Source organism: Cheilinus undulatus, linkage group 8 (assembly GCF_018320785.1).
Source record: "Cheilinus undulatus linkage group 8, ASM1832078v1, whole genome shotgun sequence".
Taxonomy (NCBI): Eukaryota; Metazoa; Chordata; class Actinopteri; order Labriformes; family Labridae; genus Cheilinus; species Cheilinus undulatus.
Genome location: NC_054872.1, coordinates 41,195,200 through 41,220,121, shown reverse-complemented (window position 1 = coordinate 41,220,121; position 24,922 = coordinate 41,195,200). Strand labels below are relative to the sequence as shown.

Below are 24,922 nucleotides of genomic sequence, written 5' to 3'. Positions count from 1 at the left end.
CCTTTACTTACCTGATGCCACACTCGTTTAAATTCATATTTATTCTCATCAATATAGAGTCATTAACATAAAGTAACATGGGAACCTTCGGTGCAGCAGGAATCATTTCATAGCCTTCCTAGATCTGTGCCTTGCAACAATCCTGTCTCTGAGCTTTGCAGGCAGTTCCTTTGACCTTATGGCTTGGCCTTAGCTCTGATATACATTGTCAGCTGTGAGGCCTTCTGTAGAGAGATGTGCCTTAACAAATGATGTCCAATCAATTAAATTTAGCACAGGTGAACTCCAATCAGAAGTAGAAACACCTCAGTGGCAATCAAGGGAAATGAGTGGAACCTGAGCTCAATTTCAAGTTTTTTTTTGCAAAGGCTCTGAATATTTACATTAATGTGATATGCCAGTTTTTTTTAGTTTTAATACATTAGCAAAAGTTTCTAAAATTCTGTTTTCACTTTATCATGATAGGGTACTCAGTGTAGACTAATGAGAATATTTTTGACTGTCGCATCAGGCTGCAACGTAACAAAATAGAAAAAAAGTGAAGTATAAGAGAAGTTTGAGTATGCCTATCCACCATAATTAAAAGCCAGTCATGTCTGCATCATGTGACTTTATTGTTCATGGATTTCTAGTCTGAGCTTTAGTGGCTAAACTGGCAAGAAGTTAGCACAACCAACAGTCTGTAGAATATAACTCAACTAAAATAAACATACACTGATTATTAATACAGCTATGCAGACTCGCATGTTTTTGTCCCCTTTTTTAAGATTTATTTTTGGGCTTTTTGGGCTTTTATTGATAGCGGAGGACAGTGGACAGAGTTGAAAACAGGGAGGAGAGAGTGGGGAGAGACCTGCGGAAAGGGCCACTGGCCCGATTCGAACCTGGGCCGCCCGCGTACATGAGGTGTGCCTTTAACCACGAGGCTATCTGTGCCCCTTGTCCCCTTTTTTAATTTGTTTTTCTGCGAGTGTAATGCACACCAGGATGGCCTTAAGATAGAATAATTGTTTGAAACTGTTGTGTCCGTGCTCTCTCGAGTGTGACCGGTTTTCAAAAAATTTAAAACATTTTACATTTCAGCTACTTTTATTTTATGCCCACTGTTGGCTGGCTGTGAGCTCCACTATTAAGAGTCACATGTGTTGTCTCAAACTAACTTTGGGTCAGTCTAGAAAAAAGCAAAGAGTTGAGTTGAGCTATTAGCCTCCTTACAATCAGCTACAAAGATGCCAGTCAAGTCAACCTACCTCTCCTTATGCAAACTTTAGCACAGCACTTATCCACCGATAAAGACTGATGCTAAATTGGAGGGCTGTTAAATAATATGTTAATTCCAATTCCAACGCCTCAGAAAGAAAAAAAAAATCACATTGATGTTCTATATCACTGCTTATACAACCATTAACACATTAACTTTGTAAACATGATGGAAACTTTAATGAAAATTTGAGTTTTATTGTTTGATCCATGCAGATCAACACTTGACCAATAAGCTGACAAAATAACCTCTTAACTTTCCTTAGACAACAGGATGACAGAATACAGCTTACCAGGATCTGTCGTGTAGATCAGTGAACACTTAGGTTTATGATCAGGGAATTATGTAAATTCTGGGAGAGTTCTTTTTAGTCTGAATGATAAGGTAAGCTAAGCTTACAGGTTGTAACTAAATGTTAAGTATACAGACATCAGGCTGTTATCAATCAGGAGAGCAAACGCTGGCTCTTTAATTCTTCTTTGGCTCAGTGATGGATGTCAACAGCAGCTTTGTGTGCTCATCAGACTCACGCCCTATGCAAATACAATGCAGGTTAGCATCATGATGGCTGAAGGGCTGTGCTCACCACTCCCAGACTTAAAATTGTAGCCACTCACAATGGTATGTTTTACAGACAGTAGATTTGGATTTCAAATTTCTTTGGTGTAATTTAAAGTCAAAGCAGGTTGCAGGTTCCTCATAGATGTGTTTGTATTTAATGCTGTTTAAACATACTTAAAGTAGACTAAATCTTCCCACATATTAACTGCGTTAAACTTGTACTTATTTACTTTTCTTGTCCAAAATAAACATGCCGATTTGCAGTGCTGGTGTCCAGAATGTATTTATTCTTTGATTGTCAGACTCACCGCTGGTCAAAGAGTCTTGGTGCAGCATGACTCGCTCACATTCCTCACCCTGAACAGGATGCCAACCAGGAACTGCACAGGCTGTTTAAATTCCTCTGAATGACTGCAGACACCTCAGGCTGTCCAACCTGTTCACCAAGGTCACTGTGAGCTCACACTGCCCGGCTGCTGCTCTGCCATCCTGTGAGGCAAAGTGAGCATGTGCACACCTTAAGGGTGTGCATTCTATAATTAGCTCTATTTTTTAACACATTATTTTATAATGGCATGCATGAGCAGGGCAGAGCCTCACAATGCATGACCTGAACTAGACGCTGCACTTTATATTGCTGAGTCTCTCTTTATTGCTTATCTTGATTTCTTGATCTTGAGTTCTCAGCTGGTTGGGCAGGATCCAGAAGTGGGTCACAAAACTCTTCTTTTGCAAACTGCTCCAGGTCTCTCAGATTTGAAGGGTGCCTTCTTGCAATAGCAATTTTGAGATCTCTCCATATGTGTTCAATGGGACTTAGATCTGGACTCATTGCTGGCCACTTCAGAACTCTCCAGCTTTGTCTCCAACCATTTCTTGGTGCTTTTTGAGGTATGTTTTGGGTCATTGTCCTGCTGGAACACCCATGACCTCTGATGCAGACCCAGCTTTCTGACACTAGGCCCTCCATTGCGACCCAAAATCTTTTGATAGTCTCCAGATTTCATGATTCCTTGCACACAGTCAAGGCATCCAGTGCCAGAGGCAGCAAAACAAGCCCAAAACATCTTTGAACCTCAACCATGTTTGACTGTAGGTGCTGTGTTCTTTTCTTTGTAGGCCTCATTCTGTTTTCTGTAAACAGCAGAACGATGTGTTTTTCCAAAAAGCTCTACCTTAGTCTCATCTGTCCGCAAAATGTTCTCCCAGAAGGATTGAGGCTTACTCAGGTACATTGTTGCAAACTCCAGTCTGGCTTTTTTATGTCTCTTTGTCAGCAGTGGGGTTCTCCTCGGTCTCCTGCCATAGCCCTTCATCTCATTCAGATTACGACGTACGGTCCAAGCTGACACTTTTGCACCCTGAGTCTGCAGGACAGCCTGAATTTTTTTTCCACATCCAGGGTGATTAGCCACAGTTCCATGGGTTATAAACTTCTTGATTATATTGTGCACAGTGGACAAAGGAATTTCAAGATCTCTGGAGATGGTCCTGTAACCTTGAGATTGTTCATATTTTTCAACAACTTTGCTTCTTAAGTCCTCAGACTTCTTCTCCATGCTTGGTGTGGCACACATAGGCACACAACACAAAGGCTGAGTCAACTTTAATACATTCTAACTAAGGTGTGATTTCTACATTGCCAGCACCTGTCACTTGCTACAAGTGATTTTAAATAAGCAACATGCTTGAAATAAAATGATTTACCCACAGTTTTAAAAGGGTGCCAATCATTTGGTCTGGCCCATTGTTGAGTTTTGTGTTAATTTATGTCAATTTTGACTTTTTTCTTCTGTTGTTTTGTGTTGTTCTAATGCACATGAAGGAAATAAACATGTGTTTACCAAAAACATTTGTAATTGTAATAATTTCTAAAAGAAATCGTGTGTTTTCTGAAAAAAAATTTCAGGGGTGCAGATACGTTGGTCCATGACTGCATTCGACCATTTCATGGTGAAAAAACAGTTACTGCCCTCTGGTGGACAAAAAAATCACTGTCCTAACTATCACTTCTTTATGTGCTGAACATTCTTGTTACGTTCTACCACACCCAGACTTGTTAAGAAAACTTTGAGTTGTATCAAGATTTTTATTAAGCGTACTGTACATTCATGTACCAAACAGCATGTTCATCGCATGAAATTATACTCTAGCATTTGAGAGTACTGAGAGGAAGGCCAAAGTCAGGCTCATTATTAACACAGCAACACAGGGAGAAGAGGGCGAAAAGAAAACAACAGACATACATTTATCCAAAGAGAAGTAAAGCTACCTGCTTCAGTCTCACTAAATTCTGGTGTGATAACTTTTAGCAACGCAAATTGTCTTAGCAAAGGTTGGACACAAACAGAAAAATAAATAGGCACTGGGGGAGTCGTCACATTATAGCATGAGGCCATGATTCAAGAGAGCTGCTAAAAAGGCAAACAGACAGTTCTGGGGGTGAGGCTGTGTTGAGCAGTAGTCGTATAAAGATCCAAGAAATAAAAATAAAAGATAAAGGAAGAGTAATGAGTCTTGCAGGTTTGGTTACATGTTTAAGAGTCTGATGAGAAAGCTCTGTGTGAGTTGGGGAACTGCTGGGAGTTGAAATCTGGGTCTTCTCTCACTCGCTTCTTGATGTCTGATTTGACCTGGGAGGAGAAAAGAAAAACACTATTATTATGATCTTAAATGGTTTCAAGAACTCTGCCAGAGGAAGGTTACTTTGTGATTTTTAAGGCAGCCATGTGACCACAGATCGATTCCCATATATTGGCGAAATCTCACTGACATCTGTGCTGACGCTAATAAATCAAAATCTGGCCTTAAAAAATAGACAAGAGTCTGTCCTACACATATCTAACCAGCAAAGCTAAACATTTACATTGAAAAAATCCATTCTTTGTACTACAGTTCTAGCTATGATAATAAGTAATGTAGCAACGCATTTATTTTTCTATCACACAAGGATACAATAGAAAAACAATCAGGAGTTGTGTTTGTTACTTTTTGTCTCCCTTTATTTTTATGACAATAGTGTTATTATTTTGTCTTGTCGCCCTGATTGGCCAGTCTTGATGTGACAGACAGGTTTGACCAATCACCTTCTAAGAATTTTTGAAAGTCCTGCCCTTCCCAAACATTCTCTATGGGAGCTTTCCCAGGTGACTGAAACTATATCCATGCAGTGGATATCTGAAACAGTCTGTCTGGCATGTGTGGTTAACTAACAGTCAGTGTGAAACAATCTTCATAAAAATCTGTCTTAAAGCTATCAGAACAAAAGGGCCATACTGTGATCATATTGGCCTGACTGGTTTGCAGTATACACTCACTGCAGATTGCGTTACCTGCTCTGCATAAGCTTCCTTCATGTCCTGGGTCTCCAGATCATCTTGAAGCTGCTCTGCAGAGGTGATGGGCTTCACTCCAGCCGTCCTGGCTGCCTGACTCACTGCGTCAGAGAGGGAGAGGAGACTTCCACCCCCCAGTCCAGTCTGAAAATGCACAAACATACAGTCTAAAGAATGCTGTGGACACGAAATGCACATACGTCAAAGATAAGGGGACTTCTGATCTGATTACCTTCCTGCGTTTAGCTGGCATGCCGTGCAGATAGGCATCAGAGAGTGGAGGCTGAGCCTTCATCTTTCTCTGGGTCATCATGTCACACCTGATGATTGGCACCCACTCCTACAACACACAGAGTAAACAGACAGGAAGGAGATGGGTCAGAAGGATTATGGATAAATATGACTGTGTTGTCAACGTATTACACAGAATCCTTCTGTACAAATAAAAAACTTCAAAAGTCTCATATTAATTTTGGATAAGGGAGAGTGTGCAATGTGCAATACAAACAAAAGAACTTGTTCCCATTATTTCATACCACACTGCTGTATGGAAGACCCAGGTATGAGCAGAACTGCACTATTAATTCCAAAAGCAATATCTTTCTTATACTGAAGACTTCACAGACTACAGTACAGGGTGAAGTATTCTTAATGGAACAACTTTCTGCAGTGGAAAAAGTTTAACTAAATTCTGTTTTGTGTTTATTGCGCTGATCATCTTAAGTACTGAGCACTGTAAGAGACAAAGCTGATTCCTGGAGAAACATTAGGAAAGAAAGTGAATAAACTGCACTGTCTCCTACAGTGTTAATTCTGTCAACTAAAACTATGGCTAAACTATTCGTCGACACTTTTTTCCATGACAAAAACTAGACTAAAACTGACAAAAACAGATCTGTGAGGACTAAAAACTAAGTTTAGTTTTTGTCAAGATGACTAAAACTAGACTAAAATGTAATGTAGTTTTCATCAGAAATTCAAAATCCGTGATATTTCTCCACTGTGGGTAAATATTTCAAAAAACAATGCAGCTGTATCTCTTCTTTTCCTCAGCTGTAGAAAGTAGGGATCCCAGGTTTGGCAGAATGCAGAGAACTCACTACCATGATTTGGTGCCAGATGCTTGGACTAAAAGTAAAGACTAAAATGTGAGGACTTTTTATGGACTAAAACTAGACTAAAATGTTTTGAGCTATTGTCGACTAAAACTAAAAAGGATAGAAATGACTAAAACATGGTTAAAACTAAAAGGCATGTCATTTAGAGACTAAACCTAAGACTGAAATTAAAAATAGCTGCCAAAATTAACACTGGTCTCTTACAGGTGGAACAGCAGCCGCCCAGGCCTCTGACTCTCGGGAAGACTCCTCACTTCTCCCCTCTGCTCCTGCTGCTGCCATGTCGCCACCTAACGGTGCAGCTCCTCCCGAGGCGCCCAGGTCTCCAGGCAACACCCTCGTTTCTCGTGACGATGCCCTCGTGTCGTGTGACACTGACATGGCCTCCTCCGCTGTGGTGGCTGCAGCCGGTGAGAGGGTGTCCCCAATCTTTGGAGGAGGAGGACAGTGAAAATGAGGAAACTGAAGGGCTGAGTAGAAGTGAAAATGTCAAACTGAGTTCATCAGGAAAGGACATAAAGACACCTCAGGCTTACCGTTGAACTTTGTGCTCGTTCGGGCTCTTGTGTGCCAGCTGCAGAAGACTGATCTCTCTGAAAGAAAGTCATTTAATATTTATTAGCCATTTCAGACCTGCAGCCCAGAGTAACAGGATAGGTTTCAGCCATCAGAAGACAGAGGCTCCTTTCTCTGAATGCAACATGTGACATATGCACTCTGTTCTGCAGCAGCATAAAAAAAAAAGTTTTCAAATAAGAAAATAAATAAAAAGAAACAACTTGGATGGAAATGTGGATTTGAAGTGTAACTCCAAGGTCGGGCTGCACACATCATTTTAGCTAGGCTTTAAGGTGCTGTTTTCCCAACATACTCCATGTCTTATAAAAGTTTCTCAAAATATGCATGCAGCCTGTTTGGTACCTGTGTGTAGACGATGTAGTTCTGGATCTGCTCCTGTGTGATAGGGATGTGCTCTAGAATGACCTGCAGCCTCATCGTCATCATACTGGTCATCCAGTTGACCAGACTGGGGCTGATGTCACTCGACATCCTCCGCTGGAACAAGAGAAAATACAGAATGGATGCTTCATCTTATCTTGCTTTCTTTTCTTTTTACATAGTTCACCTTGATTGGGATGTAAAGCATACAATTTTCTGACTATGTAAAGTCTAGTACCCTCAGGATATTTCGGGATTTTGAAGTTGGGTCATACGAGGTACTTTGTTATAGTAGCACCATTAGCCTTCAATGATTCCTGTGAAAGTTGATCCTATGGTTATTATGAGCTCAGAGAGATCTGCGGCATAATGGCTGTAGATGGGAATGTTTTATCTGCGTAGTTTAACATGTTTTACATAAAAATGGGCTGAGAAAATATGTTAGCTCGCCTGTACACTGAGTCGAAAAACATAGAAAGCACTTTACCCCCCCCCCCCCCCAAAAAATTCAACTCGATTTCAACTCGAGTGATGATGATGTGCCATTTACTGTGGATACGAAAGGATATGTGTATGAACCGGGGTACACGAAGAAGAACTTATAGACAAATCCTGAGAAGAAGTGGAAATTGACTAGCTGCCATTACTGTGGTGGACTCTCGCCAGTTAAGCCATGCATTGTAATGAAAGTGAATGTTTCTTCTTTTGCCATGACTTCAATTTAACTTTATTTTACTCAACATGTTAGAGGACACGGTACACAACATATGGATTTCACAGCTGATTTAAAAATCGTCACAAACTTAAGATATGTACGTAATGACCAAGTAAAAATACTATGTATTTTACTATGCATTTTATGTAAACATATTTACATACAGTTTTATTTTATAATACTAACTAATTTGAATAAAATGTCATTAAACAGCCTTTTTTTTTTTTTTTTTTTTTTAAACAGGCACTGGGTTTATGTTAGCCGACATTGTTTTTTCAGACATGATGACATGTAAGGCCAAGCAGATGAAGATATGATTGCCAATACCTCCAGCTGGAAAATATGCCAATTGCTGAATAAATGGCAAATAATTACATATTTCATATTGTATTTCCTAAAAAAGCATTAGTTATTGGTTGAATAGTTCTAATATAAACTAGAAGTAATTTTTCTATGAACTATACTTTGTGTGAGAGCGTACTCCTTTCTGCTCAGTGCTCAGGTCTATTGATATACATAAGCTGCACGTGGCTAATTAAATACTCATGAGATCAACACAAACTAGTAGGGAGTTGACGGACAAAACGCTATGCAGGATAAGTGGCAGTATGGGAGGATTTTGAATCAGTCAAGGATACAAGAAGAGGACAGTGCTAAACTATCAACAGGGAAAGTTTTTTCTTCAACTATTCCAAGAACAAGGACAGCTGGATATTAAAGTTGTAAGTTGACAGCGGTTGCAGCTGAATTCATCAGCTTTTGAGGACCAATATTGTCAATTAGGTAAGCAACAAAGTTCATTTAAAATGCAGAGTTTTGCTGGTTAGCGGTTTGGTACAGCAATTTGTTGTTTTCTGCGGAGGATATTTGGCTGTTGTAAGCTGCTAATGGTGGCTAACAAGCTAAATAAATGAAATAATGACTTTTCTCAGTCATTTTCAAGTTCCAGTCATGTGTAATCTGTGTTAAAAGACAGGCTGTAATGATAGGATAGATAGCTCGGATTAAGATTCGGTTCGGTTTTTACTGTTTTGGACTCAGGTTGGGTTTTATATAGAAATATGTGGCTCTTGTCTTGACATGATACTGGATTACAGTGTTTGTGTCTATTATTGCTGGTTATGTCTGTTAGTTGTATATGAGTGGAATTATGGAGGTCGGTCAGCTATGAGAGTCTAACGTGAACTCTGGACCTGAATTCACGTTTTTACTGTATTTCTGAAATAGACATGCGTAAAATATATTTAATTTGTAAAATATAACTGAAGACTTAGCCCTCCAATTATGGTTCCTATGTGGTTCTGTAATGTTTTTATTTCAAACATATCTGCTGCTGTCACAGCCAGCAGGTGGTAGTGGACACCGCAGTTCCACCGGAGTAATGACAGCCGCTCAAGATGGCGCGGCCACAAATCAGCCGTAGGATTGGTCGATACAGATGGAAAGTCAGCAGGCTGAAAGAGGGAGCAGAGAAACTTCATTTGAAAGTTTTGAGCAGTAAAGTACCCAAGCATGGGTTTAATTTTCCACACCTACACCACCAGGTAACTCGGGATGTTACATTATCTTTGTTTAAGCTTGTTGTGGTGTTATTATCCCTGTAGAAGCCCGCAGACCCACACAGCTGATCAGAAGATATCAGTGCACTGTGGAAGGAGACAAAATGCCAAAAGCTGCCAAAATATTTTCTTGGCCCATTTTTACTCAAAACTCGTTAAACTACGCAGATAAAACATTCAGATCTACAGCCATTATGCTGGGGATCTCTCTGAGCTAGTAATAACCATAGGATCAACTTTCACAGAAATCACAGGAAGCTAATGCCACTACTATAGCCAAGAACCTCATACGACCCAACTTCAAAAATCCTGAAACAATCCCTTTAATGCTGCTGTTTTGAAGTTGTGGTGAATACAAGTGTTGGTTAAAAATCTATGTAATGACATTTCTTCTGCATCTACTGCAACTAATGCAATATTTGAAGCTGGTCAGGTAAAATTATAACCTTAATCAAAAACCCTTAAAAAAATCCTCCAAATGGTCATTTGTGTTCGTTTCAGCATTTCCTTACACTCTCACCTACTTGGATCTTCAAAGCTTTAAACCTGACACTGCACCTAAACAAAGCAATTTCAGTGAAATTCTTTCCTCGGTTGTCCCTCTAATAAAGAGTGTGTGTATTAGTTCGAGATTGTACACTGACTATTCTGTGGTTGATGACTGCAGTGAGAGCTATCTGGTCGCCTCCCAAGCAGTGCAGGTTGAGGGCGAGACATTCAAACAGCGCCTGGTTACACATCTGCAGTAGTTGGGGGCCGAAGGACTCATCTGGGGAGAGAAAGGTGTGATACATTAGCAATGAAACACGATGCCAAAGTCTCACAGACACATGGAAACCAGCATTATAGTTAACTTCATCACCAAGCAGTAGTAGACCCTGGTGAGTTACCAACACTTTTAGCTAAACTGAGACTGAAATAGAACCAAAACAATGAAACTAGGGGTGTCCCTGTTATCCAAATCTTGGTCACAGGGACAACTCAACTTGTTGAGGTCCAGTTGCCCCTGTGACCAAGATTTAGTCCTTAGTAAGTATTTACATAGTTGAATCTGATTGGTCAGATTCTGCCAATAGTCAACTGTCAGTCAGATTTATTCATTTTTTGTGCATTGTTTATGATGGGACCTGCACCATCCTTTTTTCCACTTATTAAGTCTGCATTAAGTGTGGAAGTGTGGAATGAGCATTATGAGCCAAGACATTAACAAGAAACAAAACAATTTTTTGGCCAAGCAATGACAGGGTCAATAAGAAGCACAGTGGCATTTAGGATTCTATAAAAAGAAACATATTCAAGCCTTTATAAATGAATGACTGCAGGGAGACACAATGAGTTGTTCGGTTGAATTGTTTGTCTCTTATGTTGCAAAGATGATTCATTTTAAGTAAAGCTTATACTCAAAATTGCATTGAAAGTATTAATTAGGGGACATCAAGATAGGCCACAAGTCAAGATTTATTTGGAGGAACTGAAAAATCTATGAAAAAAAAAAAAAAGAAATTGAGCACCCTAATACAGCTGAAATAATTGATCTTGTTTCCCTGGCAGCCTTTGAGACTAGCAGTCAAATTGATTCTTTCAAACTAGTCGTCAAACATTCAACAATTTAGGTCCAAACCTAGAAGAACATTTACTCACTTCACCCATTTAGGCCAAGTACCTTTATGACCTCATGCAACATCAGCATGTGTTGGATGATCTCATTATTTTTTAGACATGTAAACAAAGAACTGCAATGTGATTCACAAAAAACATGTGAAAGGCAGATGGGACAAAAATTATTTTGATTTTTTTTCTCCTTTAGCCACCACACGGGAAAGTTGATGCATAAAATAGTTGTTTTTTAGTTGAGACTTAAGAACTAGAGTGACAGGAAGGGCACTTAGGCAGACTACAGCAGTGTTTTAAAAGTTGAGAGCAACAATATGGAGGAGGATGTTGATGTTTTTGATTAGATCCATGATTTTTTAAATGATAATAAATGTCAGTGCAAAGGCAATTACATAAGGTTAAAGCCAAGCGTTGAAGCTTTCAAATAGCTTTCTGTGTCTCTAATTTTTTAACAAGGATGAGAAATAAAGATTTTTTTAAAAAGCTGAAATTCTGTGCAGCCTGTCAGAAACCCTTCTGGTTTCTGGAAGTTGCTTTCAAACAATATTTCCATTTTAGAGGCTTTCTTTACGGGTGACCTTTAGTTTAAATGTGTTAACATATCCTATGGTGTTATTTTCTTAATATTGATTTACCATTGCATCTCAGAATATGCGTGGCGATGTGTGTCAGCTGCTGCCTGAAGAAGGACATGTTGGTCTGAGTTACATCAACGCCCTCCAACACTGTGACTGAAGACTCTCTCTGCATGATATGGAAAAAGAGGGACTGTCAATACACAACACAGACAACGATCCCTTTTGACAGTTGTCAACAAAACTTTGAAATTTTGTTAAACTCCATGTTAATTTACTGCTAAATCTGTTACTTAATGTTCACAAAATTATGTTGAAGTTAACATTTAGGTTTTTTCATTAGATAAGCAAAATAAAACTATTTCATCTGATCAAGTGCATTGAGGTTCTTCATAATCCACACAAAAACAGTTGAGAAATTGGGAACCTTAACTTGTCATCTTTTGATTACATAAAACTATAGACTAAGACTGAATCTCAATCATAAAGGAGTAATTATATGAGGAACTTACAAAGCTCTCAGTGATGTACTCCTCCAGTTCATTGACCAGACTCTCAGCTGCAGCCTGGAGGAGGAAAAATAAGACATGCAGCAAATGACAGCATGCAGGTAAAGAAAGAAAGAAATCAAACATCTTTAGGTCAAAGACAAACTATCAAAAATGGGGCCAATCATGAAGAATATGTATGGGTTTTACAAAAATCGATTTCGCCTTTTTTTCTGGTGATGGCTTCTTACAGCAATGTTTGCATCGGTAGGCTCTCTGCCGTTGAGGTAGTTCTGGGTGAAGAACTGGGACAGCTGAGGCTGGATACGGCCGAGGGGCTGGTGCTGACCGTGGAGCAGCATCACCAGGTCTGACATGGTGAACGTCTGGCACACCAACATCAGCAGCTCTCCAAAGAACCCTGCGAAATCAAAACAATAAAGATTGTTAAATTTAGCTGAGAACTTTTTCTGAAATGCTTTTCAACTGAAAACCGAATCAGCTCAGATGTTGTAGTGACAGGATAGTGTATTTCTTTGTGTGATGTTTACCTGTAGGATCCTCAGGGCTGATGAAGATGTTGGTAGCCTGGGACAGCCTCTGCATGAACTGTGCAATGCTCTCCGTGTCATTCTGGGCGTGTCCCAGAGAGCCCATCATGGTGCTCAGGACGCCACGGACAATGCCTGTGAACAGCTCCGGGTTGAGAGCTTCGGCTGCCCCTGGGGGATTGGGAGCAGGGTTTGGGCCCGAGCCAGGAGCAGGAGTGGTACCAGAGGGAGGAGGAGGAGGAGGAGGAGCAAAGATGGGCTGGGAGGCCTGGGGATGAAATAGATGAGGAATGAGGAATTGCCGGCATTTCTTTGATTTACTATAAATGTAAACAAAACATGAAACAAAACAGGTATCTCACCTGCTTTAATGCTAGAACCAACACCAATGTATCATAATGTCTTAACATGCTTTTACAAACATACATCAAATGTTTCAAAGTTTAAAAAGTTGTCCATCATTAACATTAAAACCCAATGGACATCAGCAACGTTTAACAGATCCCCATCAGCTGCTGCTTTGCTGCAGCTATTCTTCTTTGGTTCCATAAAAAAAGTACAATTTCTAACTTAAAATCAACATAATATTAATGAACAGGACAACATTCAAGATGACAGATGTCATCATTACATCTTAGGCAAAAAGATAGCTTCTGGACAAAAAAATGTAGTTAAACTGCCACTGTTTTTACGGCAAAGATGAAGATTTGATTGCTCTAGACACTGCCCTGCACCTACAACTGTACAGTTCTTTATTTATTACTCCTATTACATGTATTATGATACAAATTTCTTAATAATTTTCCATTTTTCCTCATGCTATCCCCTAGCATCCTGCTCTGCTTTTATACTCTTTTTTATGTTCTTTGACTTTTACACAAAAAACACTGAGGAAAATTCCATGTATGTGTAAACATATTGTGCATTACTCAGGATTCTGACTTGATAAGAATCATATTTACAATCTCAGTCTTTGATAAATACAAGAAACTGCCTCATCACATTTAGAAAAAAGAAGTAGTTTTGATGCCTGCATTTATTCGAGCCACTCTACATATGAGTGCTTTGTCCTGTGAACGGGGCTTTGCCAACAAACATTGGGAAGAACTGACAGGGAAACATCAGAACATCAACTTTAAAAAAAGACAGATGTTTTTTTTTTTTTTTTTTTTTTTTAATGCTCCACTTTTGTGATAAAAATGTTCAAACTGAAAATAGAAAAAGATTGAGATTTGAGAATGTTTACAACAACCTTGAACAGTTTTGAGATATTTTAGGGATAGTAGCATTTCCAAACAAATTTAAGTGGAGTGCTTCACTCCCAAGGTTCCTACACACTTTTAAAATCAAATGTAGGACTTCCTATGATCTTTTTAAGACCTGAACTGAGAGAAAAGAGTAACACTTTTCTTTGTGCAGAAAACAGTCAAAACTGAAAGGCACACCATTTCTAAGTACAACCGATACAGGAATGAACTGATGAACTGTTTATGAAATGTCAAATGGTATAGGACATTTTTTTGTCATAAATTCCCAAATTTGATGACTTTTGGAAAATTAAATGCCTCCAATCTATCAATGTATATGGTGATATTTATCATAACATATTTTTGCAAGTGTGCTGAGCTGATTCTGAACAGTTTAACTGTTAAAAAGTAGCCTAGTATCCTTTTGTCAGGCAAAACTTGTTAAAATAAGAGTGGACTGCACTGATTTTTAAGTAGGCAAAGTGGTAGCCGAGATTTTAGAGAACTGGACAAGTGTTTTACAACAGTACAGAGTTAATTAAATTGCAGTGAGTCGGGTAAAATCAGAGAGCAGTCTGGGGTCCTACCCTGGGAATCTTAAAAAATCCAACACTGAATTCTGTGCGTTGGAGAACATTTCTGCAACATTTTTTGGAAGATGATGATTAAAATCATAGATGGTTGGCTAGAAAACAAAGACTGGATACAGACATGTCTTGGAGGTCTCACTGATAAAAATCAGGCCTTAAACATGCATTTAAGACTATTTTAGACTTTTTAAGGATCTGCAGAAACCCTGTTCTCCATACCCCATTCCTAAAGAAAAGAAACTCTGAATGGACCACAGTCAGGACAATCAGGGAGGCTTCACAACAGAACGTGCAGCTCATGTCAGAGAATAATTGTGGTCCATCACAAGCAGCCAAAATCATGAATGCATACAATAGAACAGCAGCCTCCAGCAGCAGCTCATGCTTCCTTATGTAGCAGTCTCAGACATAACATCCGCAGTTCACATGTAAACATGTCACATCTGTCATGTGGCAGACGAGGAATGTTTTGTTACAGCTATGAAAATGAAGAACTTCTCTAGCTTTGAAAACAATTGGAAATATTGGATGTAATGTAAATACTAAACTGAAAATCTACAACATAGGTTGTGTAATTTTTACTAATCAGTTTAGACGTTTCAGTGCAAAAACTCTACATGTTGTACCTTTAATTGCATTCAGATCCATCATTAAAGCACTGACCTGCATGAATTCACTCACGCCCTGGATGAATGCTGGGACCCCTGATGTGGTCACAGTAATTGAAGGGGCCCCTCCAGGTCCCACAGCAGCCCCACCAGTGACACCTAGGAGAGAGCCGATGAGCTGGCCCAGGTCTGGAGGCATGTCCTGGGGCTGCGGCTCACTGGTGTTCTCAGGCTGAGCAGCAGAGTTTGCAGTGGGTGGAGGTGTTGGACCCGAGGTGGAAAAGGAGAAGGAGGAGGACGAAGAGGAAGAAGAGCTTTGAGAGGAGGAGGAAAAGGAGGAAGAGGAGGAGGTGGACGTGGATGAGGAGGATGTGACCGTTTGACCAGCTGGGGAAAAATAAAACAACATTTTACTTACAGACAGTAATCTTTGATTAAGTCTTGATAGTTTATGCTTTCAAAATTAAAGAAAAAGACAAGAATACAGTCCAAATCTTTGCCTGACAATCAGAAACGCGTACCCATTTGTCCAGGAAGTAAAAGCTGTCCAACCAGTCCACTAATCATCTGGTTAAGAGCAGCGGGATTAAAAGCCTGTAGGGGGAGATTCTGCAGTTATTCTCAAATGTTTTGTTCAGCTTTAAAAAAAGGAAAGCAATCCAAAAACACTATTCCCACCTGTCCCGGCTGCTGGCCCGGCATGGAGGCCCTCACATTAATGGTAGTCCCCCGGGGGCCAAAGGCTGGAGGGGCCATATTGGGTGCAAAGGGTGGCCGGGTGAACACAACCCTGGCCTGTGGCTGGGGGCCCGCGTGGGGAGGAGGAGGGGGAGCAGTAGGGGTAGTGGTGGGTGTGTTGGGGCCAGTGGTTGTAGTTGAGGAGTTTGCAGTGGAGCTGTAGCCAGGTGGGGTAGGCTGCGGTGGGACAGGGTGGCCAGCGGCAGCGGCACTAGTTGCCACGGCAGCAGCATACTGGCTGATCTGTTGCATGAGATTCCGCATAAAGTCTTGAGGGAGAGCACCTGAAGGAAGACACAGAAAATCCTGAATCTACATATGAACAGACTGACTGTCGTCAGTTTATGACAGGATTATTTTCTTAGCCTTGTCTAAAACTTTATAGTGATAAAATATCACTTCAATAAGACACAGAGATCATGCACAAAGGTATTTGGAGACCAAACAACCTATCCCAACAGCTTGTTAGCAAGCCACCTGGCAAGGTGAAATTCAGACTGGGTTTTCAAGATTTACCCCCTTATCTGACTGTTTGTGGTCCTTCTTTGGAATGTGCTTCTCCATGTACATGTGGGTTGTTTTTGTGGCTTCTATTGTTCATAAATGCTGCGTTGGTGGCAGCTGTAGGTGTGCAGTACTTTGACACCAAGAACAAATTTCCCGAAGGAAAAGAAAGTGTATCTTGTCGCATAGTATGGTATTGTGTCATACTTTATTGTATCAAATTAAGACATCTCGTGTGCTCTTTTGACCAACATGCATGCTAAAGTTACCAATGTTAATCCAGTTAATATGTCAACAAGTCTTAACATGCAAGATTCCATTTAACATTTGCTTAAAGACTATAGCCTAACATATTTTCACAATATTAAAGTACATGGATTGAGAATATCACATGAAACAGATTGCAGGTAACAGTGAAGCTTCAGGAAAAAATGAAGCCAAAAAGGTTTTTATTTTTCGACAGTGTGTCTCAACTAGTGGTTTTCTCCAAATGAATTGGAGAAAAAAAAATTTAGCACTGATGATGAATAATTTTAAGATTAAAATAGTCATAATGATAACTTTAAAAGCTCAACATCTGAGATAAAAAGTCAAACTTTTAAGTTCAGAAAGTGAAAACACAAAATTTAAAGCCAAAAATAATGTTTTTAAAGGCAAATATATCAGATAGAAAGCCTAAATCATGACTTTTAATGGTCAAAATATGATATAAAGTTCAAGATCATGAGTTTCTAGATATGACCTAGAATTTGAAATCGTGAATATAGAAGGTCAAAATATAAGATAAAAGCCAAAATTATGAGTTGAAATGGTCAAAATATGAAATAAAAAGCCAATTGTAATTGTGAGACACAAAATTGAAGTATGAAATGAAAACACAAATGTATTTCTTTCTCCTCATTTCTGAATTTTAATCTAATCATTTTTACTATCTATTTTCAAAAATGTCATGAACTAACAAGGATATTTTAAATAATCAAGGTTAAGTTTGCATTTTTAAAAGAGAGCAAATCTGTGACCTTGGTGGGCCAGTTGTAATAAAAATATGATATGATCTTGTGGGCCGGGTATAACTGTACCATGGGCCAGATTAAGCCCCTAGGCCTTGAGTTTGACACCCCTGCTTTAGACTGTTAAAGTTTAAAATGTAAGATGCTATTTAATTGGCTGACTTTCTACATTAAGTCTTCACTAGAGTCAAAGAGCATTTATGTGACTAGTGTGTGAGTTTTTACCTGGTTGCCCAGGTATTTGCTGTCCAGCTGCAGCAGGGTTTGCTCCTGGGACTGAACCTACATACAAGAAAAAGAATAAAGAAAAAAACAGATGAACACCTATATATAGTACGAGTAATCACCTGTGTAAAACTCCCTACTGAAGGACTCTTCAGTAATGGATATCGTTCATCAAATTATAGGAGAGTGAATCACACATGTAAACAGAAAAGTTCCATTCTTGAGATCATTCAGCAAATGCTGGTAGCAGCAGTGCATCAAGGGTGCAGTTATTCTTAATGTGAAAAATGTAACTAAAAGCACTGCTGCACAGCATTAGAACACACAACTAGCCGTGATGTAGCGAAGCATTCAATCAGTGGCGGGTAGGGGACAACACACCGTCCGTGTTCATCTGCATCATGACCACCGGGACTGCCTGGTGGCTGATCCTGATGACCCGGGGGCCAGCCTGTCCCTGTCCAGCCTGCTGATTGGAGGGGGAGGTCTGTGAGGGGGAGGTCTGTCCCTGACCTGCCTGCTCCGCCTGGTTGGCCGACTGGGTGGGCGGAGCTTGTCCCTCCACGCCATTAGCCCCGACTGTCACTGTGGCACCCAGGTTCATCTGTGGGTGAAGCAGCAGACAAAGTCAGTGTGTAGACACATTAAATGCTCAAATGAATTACTTCTATATGCTTAGACTCACTTGCACAGGAATGTGGTGGTGCACCGCTCCAGGCAGAGTCACAGGGGTGGCATAGTGGGAAAAAGGCCGGACCACATGAAGGTGGCGAGGCACTGGGCTCATTAGGTTCAGTCGTAGATCACTGAGGGCCACAAGGGTGTTGCCAAGAAGACGGAGACATTCCCATGTCATAACAAGGTTGCGCTGGTCGTCTTCTCTCTCCTGTAGAAGGAAGGAAATTAATTTAATCACAATTACACTGTTTCTGCTAGAGTCTTAAGATTTTTAGCATTTGGAGGAGGAAAAAAACATTTTGAGAAGATATCCAATTTCTTTTTGACAAGAATTAGAAATGAGGACTGATACCTTGTCTCTGTTTTGGAAATATAACACTATCAAAATTCCCTGGAGAACAGAAGTGCTGTTATTTGGACACACACCAGAACCAGTTGGCCCCATACTGTGGTGAAGCATGATTGTCCTCCTCTCCTTAGTCCCTTGATGATCAGCCCTCATGCTGCACTGACCCAAACCGGGCATGAGCACAGATATGTCATGTCTTAATTTGACACAGTCAGCTCAGAAGATGTGTAGTCTTAGAAAGCTTGCAGAATGGATGCCTTCTACAGGAACAGTTCTAATGATTTTAACATCACGTCCATACTGCGCACCAGTTTTTTCGCAAGAGCAATCCCACTGTGTCAAAGCAAACCTCTTCAATTTGTGTCGAGGCCAGGGAAGCGTGCCATGCTCGAGTATGACACGGAGCACTCATACTGGTCAAACAAACTGGACTTTGGGTCACACATGCTTCGGTATGGTACAGACTGTCTGGTATTTGTGCACCCTTAAACTTCAATACAACAATTGGTGCCCGTTTGGCTCAGTTGGTAGAGCAGGGGCCTATATAAAGGGGCTGCAGTCCTCCAGCACTGGTCCGCGGATTAATTCTCAATATTGGGGCATGTTTGGTGAGTGTCTTCCCCTCCCCTCTTTTCCCATGTTTCCTGTCTCTCTTCAGCTACCTCATCCAATAAAGGCAAACGCCCAAAAATAATCTAAAAATGAAAGTACAAGAAAGCTACCATGCAAAGTGTAAATGCATATATCTTTTATCCCATAAACATATTATTATTTCAAAGAATAATCCAGGTATGAGATGAAAATTGATCTGATTTTAATTATCCTAATATTTCAAATGATTACCTTAAAATGACAGAACACAATATTAAAGTTACTGGCCTTGGGATTTAAGTTTTACTTAACTTAAGATGTGACCCTTGAATGTTTTAAATTTATCTAAATATAAAATCCCTTTGTTTTTTTCTTTAAAAAATGTACCAAAGATCAGCAGTAAGTTCTCATAGAGCTGTTTGGTTCCTACTGTGTTATTGTTGTATTCTGCTGTCGTGGCTGTCTCCAGGATGGTGTGAGCTCTCTGAATAAAGGGCTGCAGTCGTTCCTCCACTCTGCGCAGCTCGGACAACATCTCCGCCAACTCAGCTGGGCTGGGATGACTACGGGCAGGCAGAAAGGCAAAAGTGATTAGGATCAAATAATAACAGAAACTAACTGAGAATGTTAGCTTCAATAAAGCATGCTGAGTATAAATAATTATGGATTGGCCCTTATATGATATTTAGTGGCAAGAGATTAATATGTGACAATCAGAGAAAAAGGATGTCCTACTTGGGTCCAGGCTGGGGTGTTGGTCCCTCAGATTGTGCTGAAGAGGAGGGTGGAGGTGGTGGGGTTGTAGGAGGTGGGGAGGTATCCATGGGCTGGGCGGAGGGAGATGGAGTGGAGCTGGTGGATGAAGATGAGGGAGGAGGAGGAGCAGAAGCAGTAGTTGTCTCTGTTTGAGAGGAGGAAGATTCAGCTGGCCCTCGGCCCTAAGAAGACAAAATATAACAGGTAAATATGTTATTGTCAAATGATGCCTCTAGAGCTCTTCTACTGGACTGGTTTAAAAAGCTTGAGCTCTCACCTCCATCCTGTGGATGACATCATTGATGTCCCTCAGCAGGTTTTCAGCCAGCACCAGCCTCAGCCTTGGCTCACTCTGCACTGGTTGGTCCATATCGATGTGCACGTTCACGGACCCATTGCTCTGTAACAGAAAAAGAGATTAAAAGGTGGCGATCAGAAAAGCACATGATAGTGGTGAAGAGGAACGAACACTATGCAGATTTCTTACCCCAGTGCTAGTTGTGACTCTAGCGTTCCTGGCGTTCTCCCCCATGCCCGACACCATCTGTTGAACTGACATCTGAAGGGGGAAAATTACAGCACAGAGACACAAATCTTAAGCAGCCAGGAATAAAAAACTGGTTTAAACTAGGTTACAAACTGCATAAAATTGTAATTATAATAATATAGTTAATTTAGTAGCACTTAGCAAAACCAGCTTTACTACGTGTTTTACATAACAGAAGGACAAATGGAATAACAGCAGAAGAACTTTAGAAATAGCTATAAAACACCTTCTTTTATATAAATAGGGCTGGTCCAACTAGGAGTAAGCTTAAACATGGTTTCATAGTTGGCCTGAATTAACACAGTAAAGTAAAAACAGTAACCATAAACATTCCTCTACTATTAAGCATTACATCTCTATAAGGCTCTGTTAAAAATAATGCTGCAAATCTCACAGAATCAGAGACATTGCCTTCACTCTGTGAATTTCCCTTGTTGTCAAAACCTACACCCACACTGCAGTCCAGTTGGCGAAAGTTCAGTGTAAACAAATAAAAGCTGACTTACCTGTATCTGCTGGGGGTCCATGATGTTAACAGGCAGGTTAAAAGTGCCAAGCATTACGTAGCTGTTAGCATTGCGGTCATGTGGAGGCACTTGTGATGGTCCCTGGGAGGAAGAGGATGGCCCGCTGTCTGCTGAAGGTCCTCCTGATCCTGAGCCAGGCTGGGAGGGCGGAGGTGGTGCACGTTCGACGAGGTGTATCACTTTCCCACCGACGTCTGAGATAACAACAGAAGGCAAAGTTAAAAATCTAAATATATGGTTGTGGGATGGTTTCATCTGTATTATAAGCTCCTGGAAGCCTTCAAAATTAACAACTTTTGTTGGCATGCCATATCATATAGAAACAAAAACAAGTGAAAGATTAAAACACAGCATATCCTAATCAACCCTGTAAGCACTGTAAATTTAAAAAGTGAACAGAGAAGGAAAGAGAAATATAAAACAGATTTCTTGAAACAAGATAGTATCATTGCCTTAATTAACCTTTGATTACTTACTGTAGTCTGTCAGAGTCCTCTCATCCTGTAAGACTCTGCCCTGGTAGATCAGCCTCTGTTTGTCAACAGGAATTCCCACTGAAGGGGCAATGTGCTCCTTAAACTCTTTGACTGTCAGCTACAAAAAAGTAGTACAGACATGAGAACAGACCAGCTCAAACTCAAAAATAAAGACAGTCTTTAGGTGGACGTTATGGATTTACCTGAGCACCAACAGTGTAGGTTCTGCTTTGGGAGTCTAATGTTTTGACGGTCACCTCTATGTCTGTAGTTGGTTCCTCCATGATTATCCTGTGTCATAAAGCAAGAGTGTTTAGTGACTATATAAATTAAATAAATATTATATATATAAATATATTAATATAATATTTTTATTCTGCCCCCCATTTTTGTAAAATAGGCAAAATACGTTGTCCCTTCAAAAGAGAAAAAAACATGGTCAGACTATTTGATATTAAATTTAATTGTGGTTGACTATACCACAATAAAAAACACCAATAATGAAGCTGAAATGTGTGGGAAATCAGGACTGATACTAATCTTACAGGGGGAAATTTAGGGAATTTAGCAGACTTGCTACAGGAAATGCTGAGAACACTTAAAGTTTTAAACAGTGGGGTCTGAGTTGTTAAATCATGGAAACATAATTCAAATCATCCCCAGAAACTGTATGCATTTAATGGGTCAGACAAAAACATTTCCTCAAAATGTTGATACCAAGTGTTTCAAAGTCATACATTTTTATTTGAACAAATAATGGTGTAGCGACATACCAGGCCTGAAGACAATACATCATCAGTAGCATGGTTGCCATGAGAGAAACAAGGAAAAGATAAGGCCCATTCAAATTCACAAGGTAGTTCAACTAAATTTAGTGAGAACAGCATTGAATTGCACAATTCTGTCAGCAATGTTTCATATCTGCTCAGTTTAGACAGTGTTCAGGGGTTTGCTTGCTTATCTTAGCACTTTGAAAGAGGAAATTACAAAACCAGGCTTTAATATTGGCAAACACTTAAACTGTGGCTGTCAAATAGTATTTTAGTTGAGGAAAGAAATACTGGTGTTGGTGTTGGTTGTTGTTTCAGTCCCCAGACCACGTGATTTATCTAAATCAGGTGTGTCCAAACTGTGGCCTGGGGGCCAAATGCAGCCCTTTGTCCATTTTTAATTGGCCCACAGCAAACTCTAAAAGATAAATGATGAATGGCCCAAATTAGAACATGAAACTCTGCTGTGCTTGACTGTAAATTTTATCTGTTTTCTTATTGACAGACGAGAATATTTTTTTGTGACCTTGGGGGCTCGTCCAGGAAGGTAACACAAAACTATACTCTTCTGTCAATAAGAAAATACAAAAAAATTCTTGTTTGTGAAGATGTTACGAAATACCTACTGTGGTAATTCTGTACACAAACATTTTGACATGACAATTTATTTGAGTGCATCTTTTTGTGGCTTAAAATCTTTACCTTATTTGGACTGGATTGACTAACTTTGATATCATAAAGTGGAGGTATTTGAAAGTGCCTCCACCATCCTTCAGAATTTTTGTATATGGTCCTCAGTAGAATAAGTTTGGACACCCCTGATCTAAATGAACCTCACCTGTGTCTGTGTCGGTTTTTTATGAAATATGCCCTGAGCAAATAAAGGCTTTTATTTTTTACTTAATCCTTGACTCAAGCAGTGCGCCTGAAGATAGCCCTGGTGGCTTCCCTTCTTTGATAACATTTTTGATCATTAATAATATCAGAAATTTAGAAAATTCCCTCCTTTTTGTCACATTTTGAAATTCCACTATTTGAAAAGGAAAACAGAAAGGAGAAAATGTTTGCCATTTGTCAACACAAGGTCCATATGCCTTCTGATTTGTCCACTAAGCTGTCAGTGATTTTTTTTTTGGTGAAATGAGACATTATGGAGTTGTAGTGGACTTATTATACATAACCGTGGCTGCAAGGAGACAGTGCAATGGCTTATCCTAAGGGTTCTTGAAATAAATGATTAGAAAAATGTAATGCACTTATTATGGACCTCACTTTACTGCGATCAATGCAGTAATGCTGACAGCTCTAATTTAGACCAACACTAATTCATCTATTACAGGGTCAAATCAGCTGATTATTATATAAATACTATAATCTATTAGGGCAGGGAAAATGGACCAAAAATAATACTGTCAAACATTCAGGTCTACATCAATGTATCAAAGGGTAGCAAGAGCTCAGTTTGTAGGATTTTGGGCTTGGAACTAGAGGATTACCAGTTACTCCCCCTCTGGACCAAATTATGGAATCATGTGGTTGCTGGAAAGATGCCAGGTAAGTTACCAAGAACTGCAAATGTACTCTTGAGCAAGGCACCAAACCCCCAACTACTTGAGCTATCTAATGTGCAGGCTCCTACTCTGACATCTCTCCATAAGTGCATGGGCACAGGATCCTGTTTGAGCATGTTTGTGTATCTCTGGCCTTCTGTATATGTAGCATATAAGACAAAACAGAGAGGAAAAGTAAACTTCCCCATTGGAATTATTAAATAAATGTATATGTTCTTCCTGTATTCAACAAAAAGTCAGTCACAAACAGTATTCGTGGCTTTACCTGTGTCAACCAATAAATGTTTATATTTAAAGACAGGCAATCACATAAGTGATTAATAATGAGATAAGAAAGATGTTTCCTGAGTAAAGTATTCGAAGGACGAATAAACACATACAGTATTAATTTAATATTCATTATAAGGCAATAACTGAAGTCAATTAAACCGAACCAGAGATGAAGTTTAACAGAGGCCGATCACTTCACGTTAATCAAACTTGCAAGGCACCAACATTATGTTCACGTAGCTAACGTCACTAAAAACAGACATAAGCTAAAAGCTGACAGTAGCTTTGATAAAGTTAGTCCTATCGAGATAGGACAGCCAATAGTATGGGGATTTCAGTTTACACTTCAGTTAAATATATTTAAAGTTACCAAGATATTCAAATAGTTCTAACGGAAAATGCTAGCAGACTACCGTTGTTAGCGGTAGCTTGCTAACAGGATTTAGCATGGATTAACCTGAAGATCAGTGAAGCATTAGCAACGAAGCTAACATTCACCGGCTAACTTGCTGGCAGGCTAAGCTAATGCTAGATAAACAAAATGTCTCAACAGCCTAGTCAGATCAAAACAGTATTGTATAACGTGTTTATTCAGACGTTAGTGAGGAGTTCGTTATTTACCTTAAAAGTCACACAATCCTCTCAACTTATCCAGTGTATGCAGCTGTTTCTTATCATCAAAAAACATGAAAATGACTTCCTAGTAGAGGCTCCGGTACTTGCTAGAAGCTGCCAGTCGGTTGAGAGCA

The 24,922-nt window shown here is 39.8% G+C and overlaps 1 protein-coding gene across 2 annotated transcripts; it reads right to left on the bottom strand.

Moving 5' to 3' along the window:
• Positions 1-3,897: 3,897 nt before the first annotated feature.
• On the bottom strand, positions 3,898-24,922 carry bag6 (BCL2 associated athanogene 6). 2 transcript variants are annotated; one of them, XM_041793392.1, is made up of 25 exons: positions 24,795-24,922; positions 21,766-21,853; positions 21,563-21,680; positions 21,066-21,280; positions 20,500-20,571; positions 20,290-20,412; positions 19,992-20,194; positions 19,687-19,819; positions 18,324-18,524; positions 18,020-18,242; positions 17,639-17,695; positions 15,840-16,183; positions 15,683-15,755; positions 15,217-15,548; positions 12,717-12,984; positions 12,417-12,586; positions 12,190-12,243; positions 11,738-11,846; positions 10,133-10,257; positions 7,197-7,331; positions 6,812-6,868; positions 6,480-6,704; positions 5,390-5,497; positions 5,155-5,301; positions 3,898-4,455 (listed from the first exon to the last, which is right to left on the bottom strand). In XM_041793392.1, exons 2-25 carry the CDS (start codon positions 21,844-21,846, stop codon positions 4,360-4,362), a joined length of 3,669 nt encoding a protein of 1,222 aa, XP_041649326.1. In that variant the 5' UTR covers positions 21,847-21,853; positions 24,795-24,922; the 3' UTR covers positions 3,898-4,359. The 2 variants fall into 2 exon arrangements, with proteins under 2 accessions (XP_041649326.1, XP_041649327.1); XM_041793393.1 differs by lacking the exons at positions 3,898-4,455; positions 5,155-5,301; positions 5,390-5,497; ... (1 more) ...; positions 6,812-6,868; positions 7,197-7,331 and adding an exon at positions 7,725-9,383 and having other exon boundaries at positions 24,795-24,877.